The sequence below is a fragment of the Sturnus vulgaris genome, chromosome 18 (assembly GCF_052056855.1).
Source record: "Sturnus vulgaris isolate bStuVul1 chromosome 18, bStuVul1.hap1, whole genome shotgun sequence".
Lineage (NCBI taxonomy): Eukaryota > Metazoa > Chordata > Aves > Passeriformes > Sturnidae > Sturnus > Sturnus vulgaris.
Genome location: NC_142260.1, coordinates 5,316,401 through 5,330,656, shown reverse-complemented (window position 1 = coordinate 5,330,656; position 14,256 = coordinate 5,316,401). Strand labels below are relative to the sequence as shown.

General features: G+C 58.2%; 4 protein-coding genes across 9 annotated transcripts; 2 read left to right on the top strand and 2 right to left on the bottom strand.

The window, feature by feature from the left end:
* Positions 1-59: 59 nt before the first annotated feature.
* Positions 60-3,254, bottom strand: CYB561A3 (cytochrome b561 family member A3). 2 transcript variants are annotated; one of them, XM_014878754.2, is made up of 6 exons: positions 3,082-3,254; positions 1,298-1,503; positions 1,027-1,235; positions 801-955; positions 415-571; positions 60-302 (listed from the first exon to the last, which is right to left on the bottom strand). In XM_014878754.2, exons 1-6 carry the CDS (start codon positions 3,237-3,239, stop codon positions 279-281), a joined length of 909 nt encoding a protein of 302 aa, XP_014734240.2. In that variant the 5' UTR covers positions 3,240-3,254; the 3' UTR covers positions 60-278. The 2 variants fall into 2 exon arrangements, with proteins under 2 accessions (XP_014734240.2, XP_014734239.2); XM_014878753.2 differs by lacking the exon at positions 3,082-3,254 and adding an exon at positions 2,338-2,482.
* Positions 2,415-5,089, top strand: TMEM138 (transmembrane protein 138). The gene is made up of 5 exons (XM_014878765.2): positions 2,415-2,552; positions 3,377-3,598; positions 3,671-3,842; positions 4,608-4,683; positions 4,766-5,089. Exons 2-5 carry the CDS (start codon positions 3,471-3,473, stop codon positions 4,876-4,878), a joined length of 489 nt encoding a protein of 162 aa, XP_014734251.1. The 5' UTR covers positions 2,415-2,552; positions 3,377-3,470; the 3' UTR covers positions 4,879-5,089.
* A 317-nt stretch (positions 5,090-5,406) lies between these two features.
* On the top strand, positions 5,407-13,958 carry TMEM216 (transmembrane protein 216). 5 transcript variants are annotated; one of them, XR_015807529.1, is made up of 8 exons: positions 5,407-5,465; positions 5,650-5,751; positions 5,831-5,923; positions 6,114-6,315; positions 6,406-6,737; positions 6,983-7,184; positions 8,416-8,835; positions 9,373-13,287. XR_015807529.1 is itself a non-coding variant. In XM_014878678.2 (5 exons), the coding sequence occupies exons 1-5, from the start codon at positions 5,453-5,455 to the stop codon at positions 6,419-6,421; spliced, it is 426 nt and encodes a 141-aa protein (XP_014734164.1). In that variant the 5' UTR covers positions 5,407-5,452; the 3' UTR covers positions 6,422-6,818. The 5 variants fall into 5 exon arrangements, 1 of the variants encoding a protein (XP_014734164.1); XR_015807530.1 differs by lacking the exon at positions 8,416-8,835 and having other exon boundaries at positions 12,519-13,287; XR_015807532.1 differs by lacking the exons at positions 6,983-7,184; positions 8,416-8,835; positions 9,373-13,287 and adding an exon at positions 13,805-13,958.
* On the bottom strand, positions 7,004-14,018 carry CPSF7 (cleavage and polyadenylation specific factor 7). Its single transcript, XM_014878750.2, has 9 exons — positions 13,904-14,018; positions 11,340-11,558; positions 10,813-10,916; positions 10,429-10,574; positions 8,804-9,209; positions 8,612-8,730; positions 8,363-8,528; positions 8,110-8,283; positions 7,004-8,029 (listed from the first exon to the last, which is right to left on the bottom strand). The coding sequence occupies exons 1-8, from the start codon at positions 13,955-13,957 to the stop codon at positions 8,115-8,117; spliced, it is 1,383 nt and encodes a 460-aa protein (XP_014734236.1). The 5' UTR covers positions 13,958-14,018; the 3' UTR covers positions 7,004-8,029; positions 8,110-8,114.
* Between the last annotated feature and the right edge of the window lie 238 nt (positions 14,019-14,256).

The following is a 14,256-nucleotide window of genomic DNA, read 5'->3' as shown; positions in this document are numbered from 1 at the left end:
CTCCCACCCCAGCTCCAAGGCCCTCCCTTGTCCCCAGGGATTTGACTGCTGAAGCCCCGCAGAAGCCAGTGTTTTATTCCATGTCCATGAGGGCCCTGAGTGGAGTGGGAGTGATATGGATGCTCCTCTTTGTCCCAGCGAGGCTCCAGCAGCTCCAGCTGTGGCATTGAGGAATGGCACTGGGAAGCGCTGGGGTTTGGCATGGCCTGGGATCCAGACAGGAGCTGGCACGTGGAGGCACAAGGATGCAGCTTAGGAGTGCTGGGAGATCCCTGGGATCATCTCTCGGCAGAGAGCAGGGGCTGTGGGAGACAGAGATGAGCCAGGATCCCTCAGTCCCTCCCCAGCCTCGGAACTGTGCTGGGGGGCAGCTTCCCAGTACAGCTTCCCAAATTCACCCAGCGCATCCCATACCTGGCGGGAGTCCGGGGAGTCGGAATCCGGGCGCTTCCAGCTGGGCCTGGCCAGGGCAGCCACCACCAGCACTCCAAAAATGAGGATGAGGAGCCCCAGGGTGTTGGCAAACACGGCTTCAGCCGGCAGGAGCTTGTACTCCATGGTCCCGTTCTTCCTGGAGCAGGGAAGAGAGGCTGGGAATGTTCTGGATGTTCCCAACCCCCCCCACCCCCAAATCTTGCAGGGAGGCATGCAGGGAGCCACACACCTGAGGAAGTGCTCAGTTCCCTTTGCTCTGCGCTGGTCACTCCCAAATCCAGCCCAAATCCACATCCTGAGCCCTCCCTCTCCCTGTGAGGGATCTTCCCAAGCCCCCCCTCCCTCCCTCCCCCCCCGACTCTCACAGGCTGAAGAAAAGCTTCTCGTTGATCCCCGACATGCAGGAAGCCACGGACAACATGAGGATGGTGGAGCCGAAGAAAACATGGATGGGCTTGTAGAGTGCCCGGAGCCAGGTGGGAGCCCAGGGAAGCAAGAATGCTCCAAAACCCGCCGCCCACTGTGGGAAGAGAAGGTGAGGGAGGAAAACTCGGGATGCCAGAGGGATTAGGGTATCCAAGGGGTTCCCACCTGGCAGGAGAAGAGCAGGACAGTTCCCAGCCCCATCCAGCTGTGCAGCGAGTACATGTTGGGCGTCCCTTGGGAATTATGGAAGCAGAACACGGCGGCCAGCCCCAGCACAGTCAGGATGAACGCTCCCAAAGCCAAGCTGCCATGCAGCACCTTCCAGGGAAGCTTGGGGCCTCTCCAGGTGTTGGGAATGCGGTAAACCAGGGCAGCTGTGAGAGGGAAAAAAGTCAGGAAGGAGCCTTGCCGAGATCCCCACGCTCCCTGTGCTCACCTGCACCATAGAGCACCACCAATCCCGTCACCATCAGCACCGGGTGCCAGTTGAACGTCCGGGAGCTGCCATCCAGGGAAAAGCCCCCACGCCAGTGCTGGCACCAGGTGCCCACCATGGCCACGCAGAGAAATCCTAGTGCTCCCAGGAAGGCACAGAAAGGCAGGAAGGGCACGTCCAGCATGGCTGTGGAACGGTGGTGGCACCTGTGGGTGAGCGAGGAGCCAGCTCAGGCTCCGGATGCAGTCCTGGGGAGGAGCCACAGAAAGGGGAACTGGGAGCCCAAACAGGGTGTGGAGGGGGCAGCTGTTTCCCAGCCTGGGAAAGGTGACAGGGATGGAGCTGCTTCCCAGCCAGGGATGGTGGCCCAGCTGCTTCCCGGTCTGGGAATGGTGACAGGGATGGACCCAGGATGGTGGCACCCGGGCGTGATTGACGTGCCTTCTGGGGGTCTCCGACATCTCCAGGAGGAACCACGGAAAGGGGAACTGGGAACCCTGAGGGGATGACCAGAGTCCAGCTGCGCGCCGGACTGGGAAGGAAGCCAGCGATGGAACAGGAGGACATGCAGAGCCGAATTCCTGGCCCTGGCACCCCAGGGAATGGCAGCGAGGGGCTCTCAGTGTCATTTGTCATGGTCCCCCTGGCAAGAACCCGACTGCTCTCATTTGTATATGATTTGCGTCTGCCCCCAGAAATGCGTATTTCTGTCCCCTCCAGGGACGGGGGATGTCCCGACACCCTCAAATCAGCTGCCTCACGGGACATAGAGACAGGAAAGAGGTGGAGACACGCGGCCCTATGGTTCCCCAAAATCTGGGACACAGAGACTCATGGATCGCCCAAATCTGGAATACTGGGTGCCATGGCTCCCCGAAATCTGAGAACACGCGGCTCAACAGCCCCCTTAAGCCTGAAGCTCCGCTGGACCTGGAGCACAATGCCCGGCGCTGACACCACCCAAAACCCAGACCACGAGGTCCCTCAGCCCCTCCCAACCCCGGAGCCGCCCCCCGGCGCTCCCAACCCAGGGGCTGTACCTGGGCCCCACCGCCCCCTCCTCGTCACTGGGCGCCGCCATCTTGGCGAGCGCCGCTCTGCCTGCTCATCTCTATGGTTTTCCTGCCCACCCCAATGTGCCGCCAACGAGGAGAGCGGCAGCCAGAGCGGCCCCCGCGGGTCCTCCAGCCTTCACTTCCGCCTTCACTTCCGGCTCCGGCGGCCGTTTCCATGGGGACCAAGATGGCGGTGGCGGGTGAGCGCCTGGGGCGGGGACACGGCGGGGACCAAGCGGGACCCCGGGACCGGGACCGCCGGCATCCAGGGGCGTTTGGGCGTATCGGGGGGGCGACCCCGGGAGCCGGGAGTGGGCAGGGACAGGGGGAGAGGGTGGCGAGAGGGGGCCCGGGGGCTCCGCAGTGGTGGCTGTGAGAAAGGGCGGAGTGACGCGGAGTCTGGAGGGGCAGAGACTGATCCCTAAATCTCCATATCCAACTCTTTCCCACCCCCATTTCCAGCCTTTTTCCCCTTCATGTCCATCCGTTTCTCGCTCCCACGTCCAGCCTTTCTTCCCCCCCATTTTCAGCCACTTTCCATCCCTTTCCAGCCCCTTTTCCCTCATCTATCACCGTGTCTTCCCCTCAGGGAATTCAGCCCCCAGCACAGCCCTTTTCCTGCTTTTCCTGCCAGGACACGGGGGATCCCTGTCCCCTCCGTCCCTCTCCAACCAGGATGATCCCGGAGGGGGCTGTTCTCGTGGGATATATGTTCCACGAAGACTGTACCTGCTCCCGTGCCCAAAAATTCCCGTCCGTCTCCTCACTCTTCTCCCTGTGCCCAGAGTGGGACATGCCCAAACCTGCTCAGAACTGCCCATGGAGCCGAGAACAGCCAGGAATAACCTGCTTGGACACTGCTTCTTGGGACTGCACGTCTCCCTCATCCCTGGATTTCCTCACTTAGGGATCGGGGTGGATTTCAGGGTGAGGGAAGACCGGGAGGAGAGAGAGGACACAGCTCAGGAAAACCAGGTTTTCCTGGTTTCTCGGGTCCATCCCAATCCCTGTGCTCCCCCTCCAGTTCTGGGATGTCGGGAGCAGCCCCACTGAGCTCCCCCAGCACCATGATCCATTGGGAATGCTGGGGCTGAGGGCTCCAAGCCCCAGGAAGGAGGATGCTCCAGCCCAGCAACTACAGCCTGGTGCTGTTCCTGCAGTTCCTGCTGCTTTCCTACGACCTCTTTGTGAATTCTTTCTCGGAGCTGCTCCGCACGGCTCCAGCCGTGCAGCTCGTCCTCTTCATGTGAGTATGGGGAAGGTGGGGCAGCAGATCCATGAGATCCAGGATCTTACAATCCCTCTGTTTTCCCTGCAGCATCCAGGACATCGCCATCGTCTTCAATGTCATCATTGTCTTCCTCATGTTCTTCAACACCTACGTTTTCCAGGCGGGATTGGTCAACCTCCTCTTCCATAAATTCAAAGGAACCATCCTGCTGTCCGCAGCCTACCTGGCGCTCAGCATCTCCTTCCATATCTGGATTATGGTAGGATGGCGTGGGCACAGCTGCTGGATTCTCCCAAGGGATTTTTCCATGATCCTCAGCTTCCCTCAGTCCTTTCTCATGATCTCTCCCTGGAAAGTGTCCCATGGAAGATGTCCCATTCCATGACCCTGTGGTTGGCATCAGGCTGGAAGGGTCCTGCCCAATCCCAGCCCCATCCCAGCTCATTCCCTAAGGGCTGTGACCAATCAGAAAATCTTCTTTCCCCATGGAAAGCCTGTGCTAGCAGCTCTTGTTTTTTCTGGGATTAATCCCTATACCTAGGGGCAGGCCCCTTCCTTTCCACAGATCCGAGGGCTGTCCAGGCTCCTGGAAATGTCCTGGCAGCACCTACCACTTTTCTTTCGCGAATAAACTCTTTCTTAGCTCCTTCCTAATGGAGCAGTTCCCATCCCTTGGACACCTCCTGAAGTTCCCTCCATTCTGCTTGCCCTGGAGCACAGGGAATGTTTTGTGGTGTCAGGAGCCACAGCAGCTGCTGCAGTGCTGCCCACGCTGTCCGGGAAGGGGATTTGCAGGGATTTGCAGGGATCTGCAGTCTGAAGCCAGAATAGGCCCGGGCTCAATGCCTAAATCCCCTGAGCTGCTTAACCTTTGGGGTGGGGGGCTGCCCAAACTTCTCCAGGTTCTCGACTCCTGGCTTGATGTCCCTCCATCCGGCTCAGAACCTTTGGGATGGGGTGAGGGGTCTGGGATGGCTCAACAAAATTGCTCCAGGAGTTACTCCCAGTTTTCCAACCCCCCCAGAACCTGCGCTGGCGTGACTCCAACCGCTTCATCTGGACCGAAGGCCTCCAGACCCTGTTCGTTTTCCAGAGGCTTGGTAAGAACTCCCAGGATTGGGGTGGGATCCTGCATCCTTTAGGGGTGCAGGGAGCCCTCTCTCATCCTGGAATTCCTTGCAGCGGCAGTGCTGTACTGCTACTTCTACAAGCGGACAGCTGTGCATCTGGGAGACCCCCTCTTCTACCAGGATTCACTCTGGCTCCGCAAGGAATTTGCCCACTTCCGTGGCTGATGGATCCCTGGAATCCCCTGGAGTCTCCTTGCAATCCACAGGCTCTGTTGGAGTCGGTTCCGGCTCATCCTTTCTCTGGCGACCAGCCCTTGGGATTTTGGGAGTCAGCGGGAGGCTTGTGGGGCATCCCTGCGTTTCAGGCCACAGCCTTGGTTGAGACTGGAATGTTTTTGGAAACCCTAAAAGAATAAATCAGATGTGTTTTCCAGAGGCTGCCAGGTATTTGTGCCCGCCTGGTGTCATGGCTGCACTCCCAACGGCCTTACATTGTAACCCAGCTCAGAGCTGCGCTTGCAGCCGCAGAACGGGGATATTCCTTCCCGTGTTCCAGTGTGGGATTTGTTCTTCTCATGGATACGAGGGGCGTGGTTTGGAGGGACGGGGTCTCGAACCCGCGGCCACCGATCGGTCCGCCAACCGTAGAGAGGTGCGGGTAGAGCGGCGGCGCGCGCTCCGCCAAACCATCGAGAGGAGAGGGTGGAATAGAGCGGCTCCGCCCTCACGGTCCGCGCCCTCGCCCTTAGCGCCCCCGTGCGGGCGAGCGCGGCGGCGGCGGTTCCCATGGAGATGGAAGATGGCGCCCAGGGGTGGGAGTGGGACCTGGGGGGAAACGGGGAATAGCGGAGGGTACGCGGGGTACCGGGAGGAACCCGGGCTGGGAGCTGCTCTGAGAACGGGGCTGGGGGACGGCCAAAGCACTGCAAGGCTCCGGGGGCGGCGCTGCCATGCCCGTCCCGTGCCCCCCCTCATGGCCGCCCCGTGTTCCCTCAGGCCGCCATCGCTCCTCGGCTCCGCTGCAGGTCCTGCTCTTTCTCAACGGCTGGTACTGCGCCACATATTTTCTCCTGGAAGCGTTCGTGTTCGTGTACAAAGGTGAGTCCTTCGCTCCAGAGCGCTTCCCGATCCCGCCGGGATGGGTAGGAATGTGCTGAGGGCGGTGCTTTTCCTGCAGGGCTGCTCCTGCCCTATCCCGTCTCCAACTTGGTGCTGGACGTGGTGCTGCTCCTCCTCTACCTCGGCATTGAGGCCACACGCATCTTCTTCGGTGAGTCCCCCCAAATTCCAGAGACTCCACAGGGAGTGCAGAATCCTGGGATGTTCAGGTTGGACGGGGCATGGAGCAACCTGGGCTAGTGGAAGGTGTCCCTGCCCACGGGAACAGGACATTTGATTTTCCTCCCCACCCAAAAACCTCCGTGATTTCTGTGATCTGATCCCAGCTCTGTGTTCCACAGGCTCCAAGGGGAACCTGTGCCAGCGGAAGGTGCCGCTGTCCCTCAGCCTGGCACTTACAGTGCCGGCAGCTGTGCTGGCCGTGTACTACCTGCTGATCCAGACATATTCCCTACGCCTGGAAGCGTTCCTGAGCGCCATCCTGCTCCTCTTCTACGGCCTGGAGCTCTTCCTGGGCTTCCTCGCTCTGCTCTCCTTCTCCAGGTGCTGCATCCCGGGAACTGGGGGACCCAGCACAGGAGCTGACAGGTTGGTTTGGCATCCTCACATCCCTGTCTCTATCCTTTTCCACAGTGCGGATCCCTACTGAGGACACGGCACAGGGACACAGGGAAGCATCACCCGTGCCAGCTCCATTTCCCAGCCCCGGGAAGGGGGAGGATCCCACCTTTCCCATTGCCCATTTCACCTGCTGCCACCTGGACACATCCATCCCACCTTTGTTGCTTCCATGTGGACACATTCCTCCCGTTTTTCCTGCTTCCCACTTCACCACGGACATGTTGCTACACAGATTCATCCCTTTTCCCACTTTCCACTTCACTCACTTCCCCCTTGGACACATCCCTCCCACCTTTCCCACTCTCCACTCCACTTGGACTCCTCAGAGCTTGAGCCAGCTCAAGGTATGAAGAATCCTTTTTTTTTGCTACGACCTTCCAGAATAATTCACTATTTTCCAATAAATATTTATTTTTACCTGGTGACCAGGAATGTGGGTCCCCCTGGGAACGCTCAGGTGCTTCCAGCACCTCAGAGCCGGTTTGGGAAGCACAGAAGCCCATTGGAGGAGGAAGAGGGTGAGGGACAACGGGTGGAGAGACCGCCCCAAATCCCTCCCATTCCCTCATTATCCCAAATCCCACCATAGGAAGGCAACAGGAGCGCTGTATAAAAGACTGACAACGTCATCCGAGTTTATTACACAATTCCAACCTATCCAAAGACAAATCTAATCACTGCGAGCAGGAGGGGCGGCGCCTCGCCGGGGCTTCCAGGGATTTGCTCTGCAATTTGGGGGGAATCTTTTCCCCCCGCTCCACTATTTGGAAAGAAACTAAAAATCTGTGGCGGTAAGTAAAAAAAAACCCGGAGCTCTCCTGCCGAGCGCTCCCACCTCGTGGGGCTTGGGAAAATTGGGGTGGTTTTTCCTGAATTTGGGTTATTTCAACTTAAAAAGACTTCCAGGGCCTGGGTTTTCCCACCCGGGGGTGATTCCAGCCCTGGAAGTCACCCAGTGTGTCCCAGCTCATCCCGACCCTCCTGGGCTCTCCCTTTCCTTCTTGGGATCCCGAGGGGACACAAGGGGGTCACAGCCTGCCCTGTCTCTTCCGCTTCCTCTAAAACAAGGAAGGCTCTGCGGGAGAGGTCGGACCTTGCCATTTGGGTGGGAATGCTGCTGTGGGGAATGTTGGGATAGAGAGGGCGACCCCCGGCCCAGCTCCAGCCCCTTTTTTCCCAGCTCCTGGAGGGTGAAGGGGCAAAGGAGGAGCGTGGCACAGTGTCCCGCCAGGGTGATGGGGACAGGAGTGTCCCCAGGCAATCCAGAGGATGGCACATGGCTCCTGATCCCAGGATCGGGAGCTGTGCATCTCCAAGCCCCCAAGCTGCAAAGGGAGGACTCCACCCCCTCCGTTCCTCCCCGCACTGGGAAGGGCTCACAAACCTCCCTCCATGGAATAAAAGCACCATTTCTCTTTGGGTCCGAGTATCCACGGAGCGGAGCAGGATGGCCCAGGGAAGCAGCAGCAGTGGTGGGGGGGATTCCCAAGGCCACGAGGTGCGGGCAGGGCTCCCACCCACAGGAGGCTGGGGGTGGCAGGGAAGGGACCGGGATGGGGCAGAGCGGCCTCGGGCACGGCATCCTGGTCGAGGTGAGGAGATACGAGTCCATTAAAAACCACTTCCTGCCAAATTCCTGCCGGGAGAGAGGAGAGGAATGGTCAGAGAGCCCTTCCCTCATCCCTCACGCTTCCAGGGGATTCCCAAGCCTCCCACCTGTCTCAGTGGTGCCGGTCCCTGTCTCTGTCCCTGTCCCGATGCCGCTCGTGCTCCCGGCTCCTCTCCTGGAAATAATCCTCGTGCCGATCGTCACTGTGGAGCAGATCCCGGTGCCGCCGGCTGCTCTCGCGGGACCGGCTAGGAGAGCGCTCCCGGGATCGGTGCCTTTTCCTTTGGGAAAAGAGGAGACAATGAACTATTAGTCACTCACTTGCGGGGAGGATCCCGTTCCCTGGATCCAGAGGGATACCTGGAGCTGCTGCTGGAGCTGCTGCTGTAGGATTTGGCCTCAATTCCATGCAGGCAATCCTTGAGGGAAGAGAGGAGGACGCGGCACCGCTCGTCGCTGGCCACACGCGACTGCTTGATGACGGCGATGGCCGTGAGCAGCGTCTCGATGGCGTTGCTGTAATCCCCTGGGGGAGCAGAGCAGGAGGTCAGGAGCAGGAATCCATCCCAGGATGGGGGACATGAGGGACGTGAGGGACACAGGAAGTACCTGCGCTGGCGCCGGACACCGCCTTGGAAATGGCGCTGCTGGAGATGGCGCGGTTGCGGTTCATGATCTCCTCAAACTCGCCTTCGCTCACGGCCGGGATCGGCGGGCCCAGCTCCCGGCTGTTGGCAAAGCGGGAACGGGGGTCAGCGGGATCCTCCCTGAGCATCCCACCCCCATTCCTGCCCGGCTCACCTGCTGTGGTTGTAGGGAGCCATGGCCTTGCCGTAGGTATCTGGAGGGGGTCCCAGGGCAGCGGTGGGCGGTGGGAAGAAGGCGGGATTGAGGTGCAGGGCGGGGGGCACAGCCCCCGGGGGGGGCACGGCCAGGGGCGGGGGCAGCCGGGGTGGCGGTGGCAGCAGGTGCTGATAGGGAATTCCGGGAGGAGGCGGAGGGACTCCGAAAGCGGAGGAGAGGGGAGGCGGGGGGGGCATGGGAGGAGGGGGCAGCCCCATGAGGGGCAGCGCAGGGGGGCGGCTGAAGAAGGGCAGGACCGAGGGGGGCTTCTCCAGGCGGGTGGGGGGCAGCGCGTTCTCCGTTGGCGTTGCCCGGCCATCCACTGCATCCATGGAATCCCGGGAGTGGGCCCGCGGTGGCACACCTGGAAGTGGCACGGGGAAAGAGCTGTGAGGTGCAGCTGGAGGGTGTCCAGGTCTCCGACACCTCCTGCTCCTCCTCTTCCTCCCACCCCTGGAGGGCTGGAGGTGCCCAGACAGAGATCCAGCTGGCCACACATAGCCTCTGCTTCCATGTGTTTTTCCAAGAGGGGCCCAGCTTTCCAGCAAGACCTCACATGGTGCCTTGGGGACAGGCAGGTCACAGGGACAGGAGCCAAAAGCCACAAGGAATGGTGACAGATCCCCAAAGGCATCCAAAGACCCGGAGAACCTGAGATCCACACATGGATTTGGAGAGGCCCAAGCGTGGAGGAACATGAGGGGACAGAACCCAAGTGCTGACAGCAACAGAGCTGCTGCCAGAGGAAGGAAAACTCAGCATTCCAAGAGGGACAAGAAGCCTGGCTCTATCCAAAGAGGCTTTGAGGATGAGACAGAAGGGGTGTGACAGGAGCCAAGGCTCCCAGCGGTGCCAAAGGGTGCATGGGAGCTCTGCTGTGCCCTGGGGGCAGCCGGAACTCGGCCCAGGGAACACTCCCTGCTCCACCAAAACTGCGGGGCAGGTCGGGACACAGCCTAAGCACCATGCAGCCAATCCCCTCAGGCACTGAGCTGAAGGAAGAGAGCAAAGCAACTCTGCTGGGAAGGGGGAGTTTTCCTTGCACAAAACATGCCAAGGGATCAATAACGACCAGAGATGGCCAAGACCTCCTTGGACACGCTCCTGCCAGGACAATCCCTGCAGATCCCGTCGCATCGCTGCGGAGTGAGGCCAGGACCACCTATTGCCATTGAGGGATGCCCACGGCCAGGCCCCAGCTGGAATATTCCTCCAGTGTTGGGCACCTTACCTCCGCAGGGATGGAAAAATTCTGGAGCAGATCCAGAGAGGAGCTACTAATAGATATGGAGGGTCTTAGCTATGCTGAGAGCCTGAAGAGCTTAAGCCCATTCAGTTTGGAGAGGAGGAGAAGGAGGCTACGAGGGATCTTCGCAGTGTGGGAGCACCTAAAAGGGGATCATAAAGACTCGGGTCAGGAGCTAATCCGGCTCAGGAATGGGAAAAACAACCCCCAGACGCTCCTGGCAGGGTCTCCCCCCATCCCGAGGGCTCGCTGGGCTGGGCCTGGCAGCTGATCTGGGGGGGATTTGAGATGTGTGTGAGGTGGAACCCCCCACCCGCGTCACGGGCACCGCACTCACGTTTGCGAGCCTGAGCCTCGAACTGCGACAGGTTCTGCCGGGTCGCCAGCCTCACCTCCACCTTGTCTCCATTCAGGATCTTTCCAGGAAGCAGCTCCAGGAGTTTATGGACCGAGTTCTCAGAGGCGACCACCACCTCCGCGTACCTGCATGGCAGGGAGGTTGAGCCCTGAACCTGCTGCAGAGACCACCCTGGACTCTCCTCCTGATCCCATCCCGCTGTTCCATGCCCCCTCTTCACTTTTCCATGCTCTTTGGGACGCTCCATGAATTCCCTGTGCCAGGCAGGAAAAGTGCTGGCTGCTCCTTCACCCTCCACAAAACAATTTTGGCAGTGAGTGCCTGGCTCCCGCCATTCCCACATGAAAATCCATTGGCTCTCACCCCTTGGATTGGCCATTGGCTCGGTTCTCCGCGAATTTCAGCTCCACCACGTCGTAGACTCCGATGGAGCGGATGGTCTGGATCAGCTGCTGGTCAGTCGTCCACTGAGGGCACAGGAAACAGGCTGTTGTCCATGTCTGTGCCCAGTGTCCCCCACCCACCTGAGGAATGTCACTCCCAAACTCCCTCAGGGAGTTTAAAACTGTCTGGAACAAACCTTGGGAAGAGATATGGACAAGACAGAGCCTTCCCAAAACTGTCCCTACATCCATGAATAGAAGGTGACTCAGGAGCAGCACCCCAAAGTCACAGCTTCCAAGGGACATCAGCAGATATCCCAGCCCAGAAGCTCCTCAGGGATACAAACCCTTTTTCCCTGAGGATCACAAAGCCAAGCCCAGCTCGGGACACCAGCTCAGGACTGAGGAGGAGCAGGCCCCTCAAAATCCCTGCCACTCCCCTAGAGAGCCCAGCGGCCCCTCAGAGGTTCCTCAGGAATCCCAAATTTCCCAGGAAGATGAACTCACCCAAGAGAAGCTCCCAACGTAGACGGCGGCCCTCTTGTTCCGGAGGCCGCTGTAGGTGTACAGGATGGCTGGGGGTTTGCTGTTGGGCTTGGGAGATGGCTCCTGACGGATCTCCGGAGGTGCTTCCGAGCTGCTGGAACGCTTTTCCTGGGGCTGGGAGCTGGCTGCTAACACATCGTCGTAGAGATCCATCTGGTCAGCATTACTGAACTCCGGGTCCTGCCGGGAAAACGTCATGAGATCCTGGCTTGGGAAGGGCTTGAGAAGCCTTCTTTGTGTTTCCAAACCTGCTGTCCCAATTCCCAAGTGGAATTTCCAAGCAGAGTCCAAAGGTTTAAGGCCCAAAGTGCTTGGTTTGGGTCTGTGCACAGTTGGGAATTACAGCCACCCCTTGCCTAGACAATCCCAAAAAACAGGATGGTCGGCTCTGATTTCATGGAATGGCTGGGGTTGGAGTAAGGACCTTAAGGATCATCTCATCCCACCCCCTGCCATGGGACACCTTCTGCTATTCCAAGGTTGCTCCAAGCCCTGTCCAACCTGGCCTGGAACACTTCCAGGGATAGAGCAGCCAGTTTCCCTGGGAAATTCATTCCAGGACCTCACCATCCTCACAGGGAAGGAATCCTTCCCAATATCTCATCTAAACCGCCCCTGAGCTCCAGCACATTCCAAGGACCAGCCCACCTGGATCCCACACAACAGGACAAGACCCTGTTGCTGACACCAGGAAGAAATTCCCAATTTGGAGAGCAAGGATTCAGCAGGGGAAAACCAAATGCCCCCCAGGGATGAGCCTCTTGCTCTTGGCAACACAAGCTTCCCAAAATTCCAACTTGGGAATTGCATACCCCTCTCAAACCATGCCCAGCACTCCAAACTTGTTCATTTTGGGGAAAAAAGCCCTTTTTAGAGTACGAGCTTCCTCTCTGTCCCCTTGGCAGAGGAAGCTCCAGAGCTGGGAATTCCAGTGTGTCCTAGATCTGCCTCCCAATTCCCACTCTTTCCTGGGCTATATTTAATTTGGACTGTCCAGCAAGTGCTGTGTTTACTATAGATCCCAGTTCCCCAGATTGTGCCAAGTGTTTCATCCCACAAAATCACTCCATGAGGATCCATCCCACAGGAGCTGGTGTGCCATAAAAAACAGAGGTTCCACTCCCAAATTTTCAATTCCAGGCAGCTTGGACCGTGGTTTCTGCTGGAGACAGTCTGAGGGTCAGGAAACTGAAAAACATCCCATTGGGAGCTGGACACAGAAGGACGCTCAGCACATAGTTTTCCAAGGATCGTGGAAATCCAGGAACCCAAAAATCCAACCATTTTCCCCTCTCCCTGAACTTTTGCATCCAGCTCTTCCCCTGGAGCTGATAAAAGAAGGATTTGAAAAAGGAGCTGTAGTTTTGTGTTCATTTCCCGAAAAAGCTCAAGTGTTTGGTTAATCCAACTCCCACGCTCCCACCTCCACCAGGAGCCTTTGGACACAGCCCAAGGCTGGAAGATTCCCGCCTGGAAGTTTCAGAAAGTCAAGACCAAAAATAGGAAGGAGGGGCTAGAAGAGGAATCCCTTGGAATCCCTCAGTTCTGCTACTTCATCTTGGGAGATTTTAGGGATTCTCCTGCTCCCAGTCTATGCATGCTGAGTTGAGGTGCACAAGGATGAAGCTGGGCACTGTTAGTGGGAATCACCATGTGGGAATGTGGGATTGGGAATTACACTGGCATCCCCAGAGTGCCACAGGGACACCACAGCACCTCCCCACTGCTTTGATCCTGGCATAGATTAATTCCAGGTTTCCTCCAGCCACACATCCCAAAGGGAGTGACATGCTGGAGTCACTGGCCTGGATCATCATTCCAGCTTTGAGAATCCTCCATCCACTTCGTCCTCTCCGGAGATTCCATGGGATATTTGCACCCAATAAACAGAAGAAGCTTCTATTGATCACTCCAGGAGCTCATAAGAATTCCTTTCTCCATGGTGATTCCTTCCTCCGGGTGCTTCGCTTCCAGTTTCCATGACTTTCCCTTTTGCCAACTTCCCTCCACAGGCTTTCCATGGCAGTTTCTAATTTTCCAACATCTGGCTTCACACTTGCTTTCCCATATCCATGAACTCCCTCCTTCTCCAACACCCTCTTCCTTCATCATATTCTTCTGTGAATCCCAGATATTCCTGGGATGGGACAAGCAGCACAGGAACAGCGAGTTCCCATACAGCTTCCCAGCCTGGGTGATCCCATGGATTTGGCTCCTGGTATCCCCTCACTGTGTGATTCCCTGGAAGTGCCTCTTCCAGCTGGGATTTCTCATTTTTCCAACCAGGACACAGCTAAGCCCTTAAATCCCAAACATTCTGTGACCAGCCATGTGTTACAACCCACGGGGAAGCCCTTAAATCACAGTTGGAGGTGGCAGCCACTGAGATTTGGGAATGACCAGGAATGATCCTTCCCTTTTCCCAGCCACACCAGTTGCATCTTCCACCGGGATGAGCTGCAGGACACTGGGATCTCTTCCCGAAAAAAAAAAGGGGGGATCTGCACCCCCGCCCCACCCCTCACCTGGGTGAACTCCTCGTCGGCGTAGATGTCAATCAGATCCACTCCCTCGGACATATTTCCAGAGGCGGGAAAAGCGGGAGCCCGGGCTGGGACCGGGCGGAGCCAGGACACGGAAAGTGCTCTGGGAAGGGGGGGGTAGGGGGTCAGTGAGGCCTTAGGGACACGCTGGGAGCATCTCCCAAATCCTCGTGTATCCCAAATCGCATTTCCTCACCCCAGTCCCTGTGTGCCCCTAAATCCCCTCTTCCCTCCAAATACCTATGCCCCTTAAATCCCTTCTACCCCCTAAATCCCCTCTGCCTCTCAAATCTCATGTCCCCCCAAATCCCTGTTTCCCCCTAAATTCCTTCTCT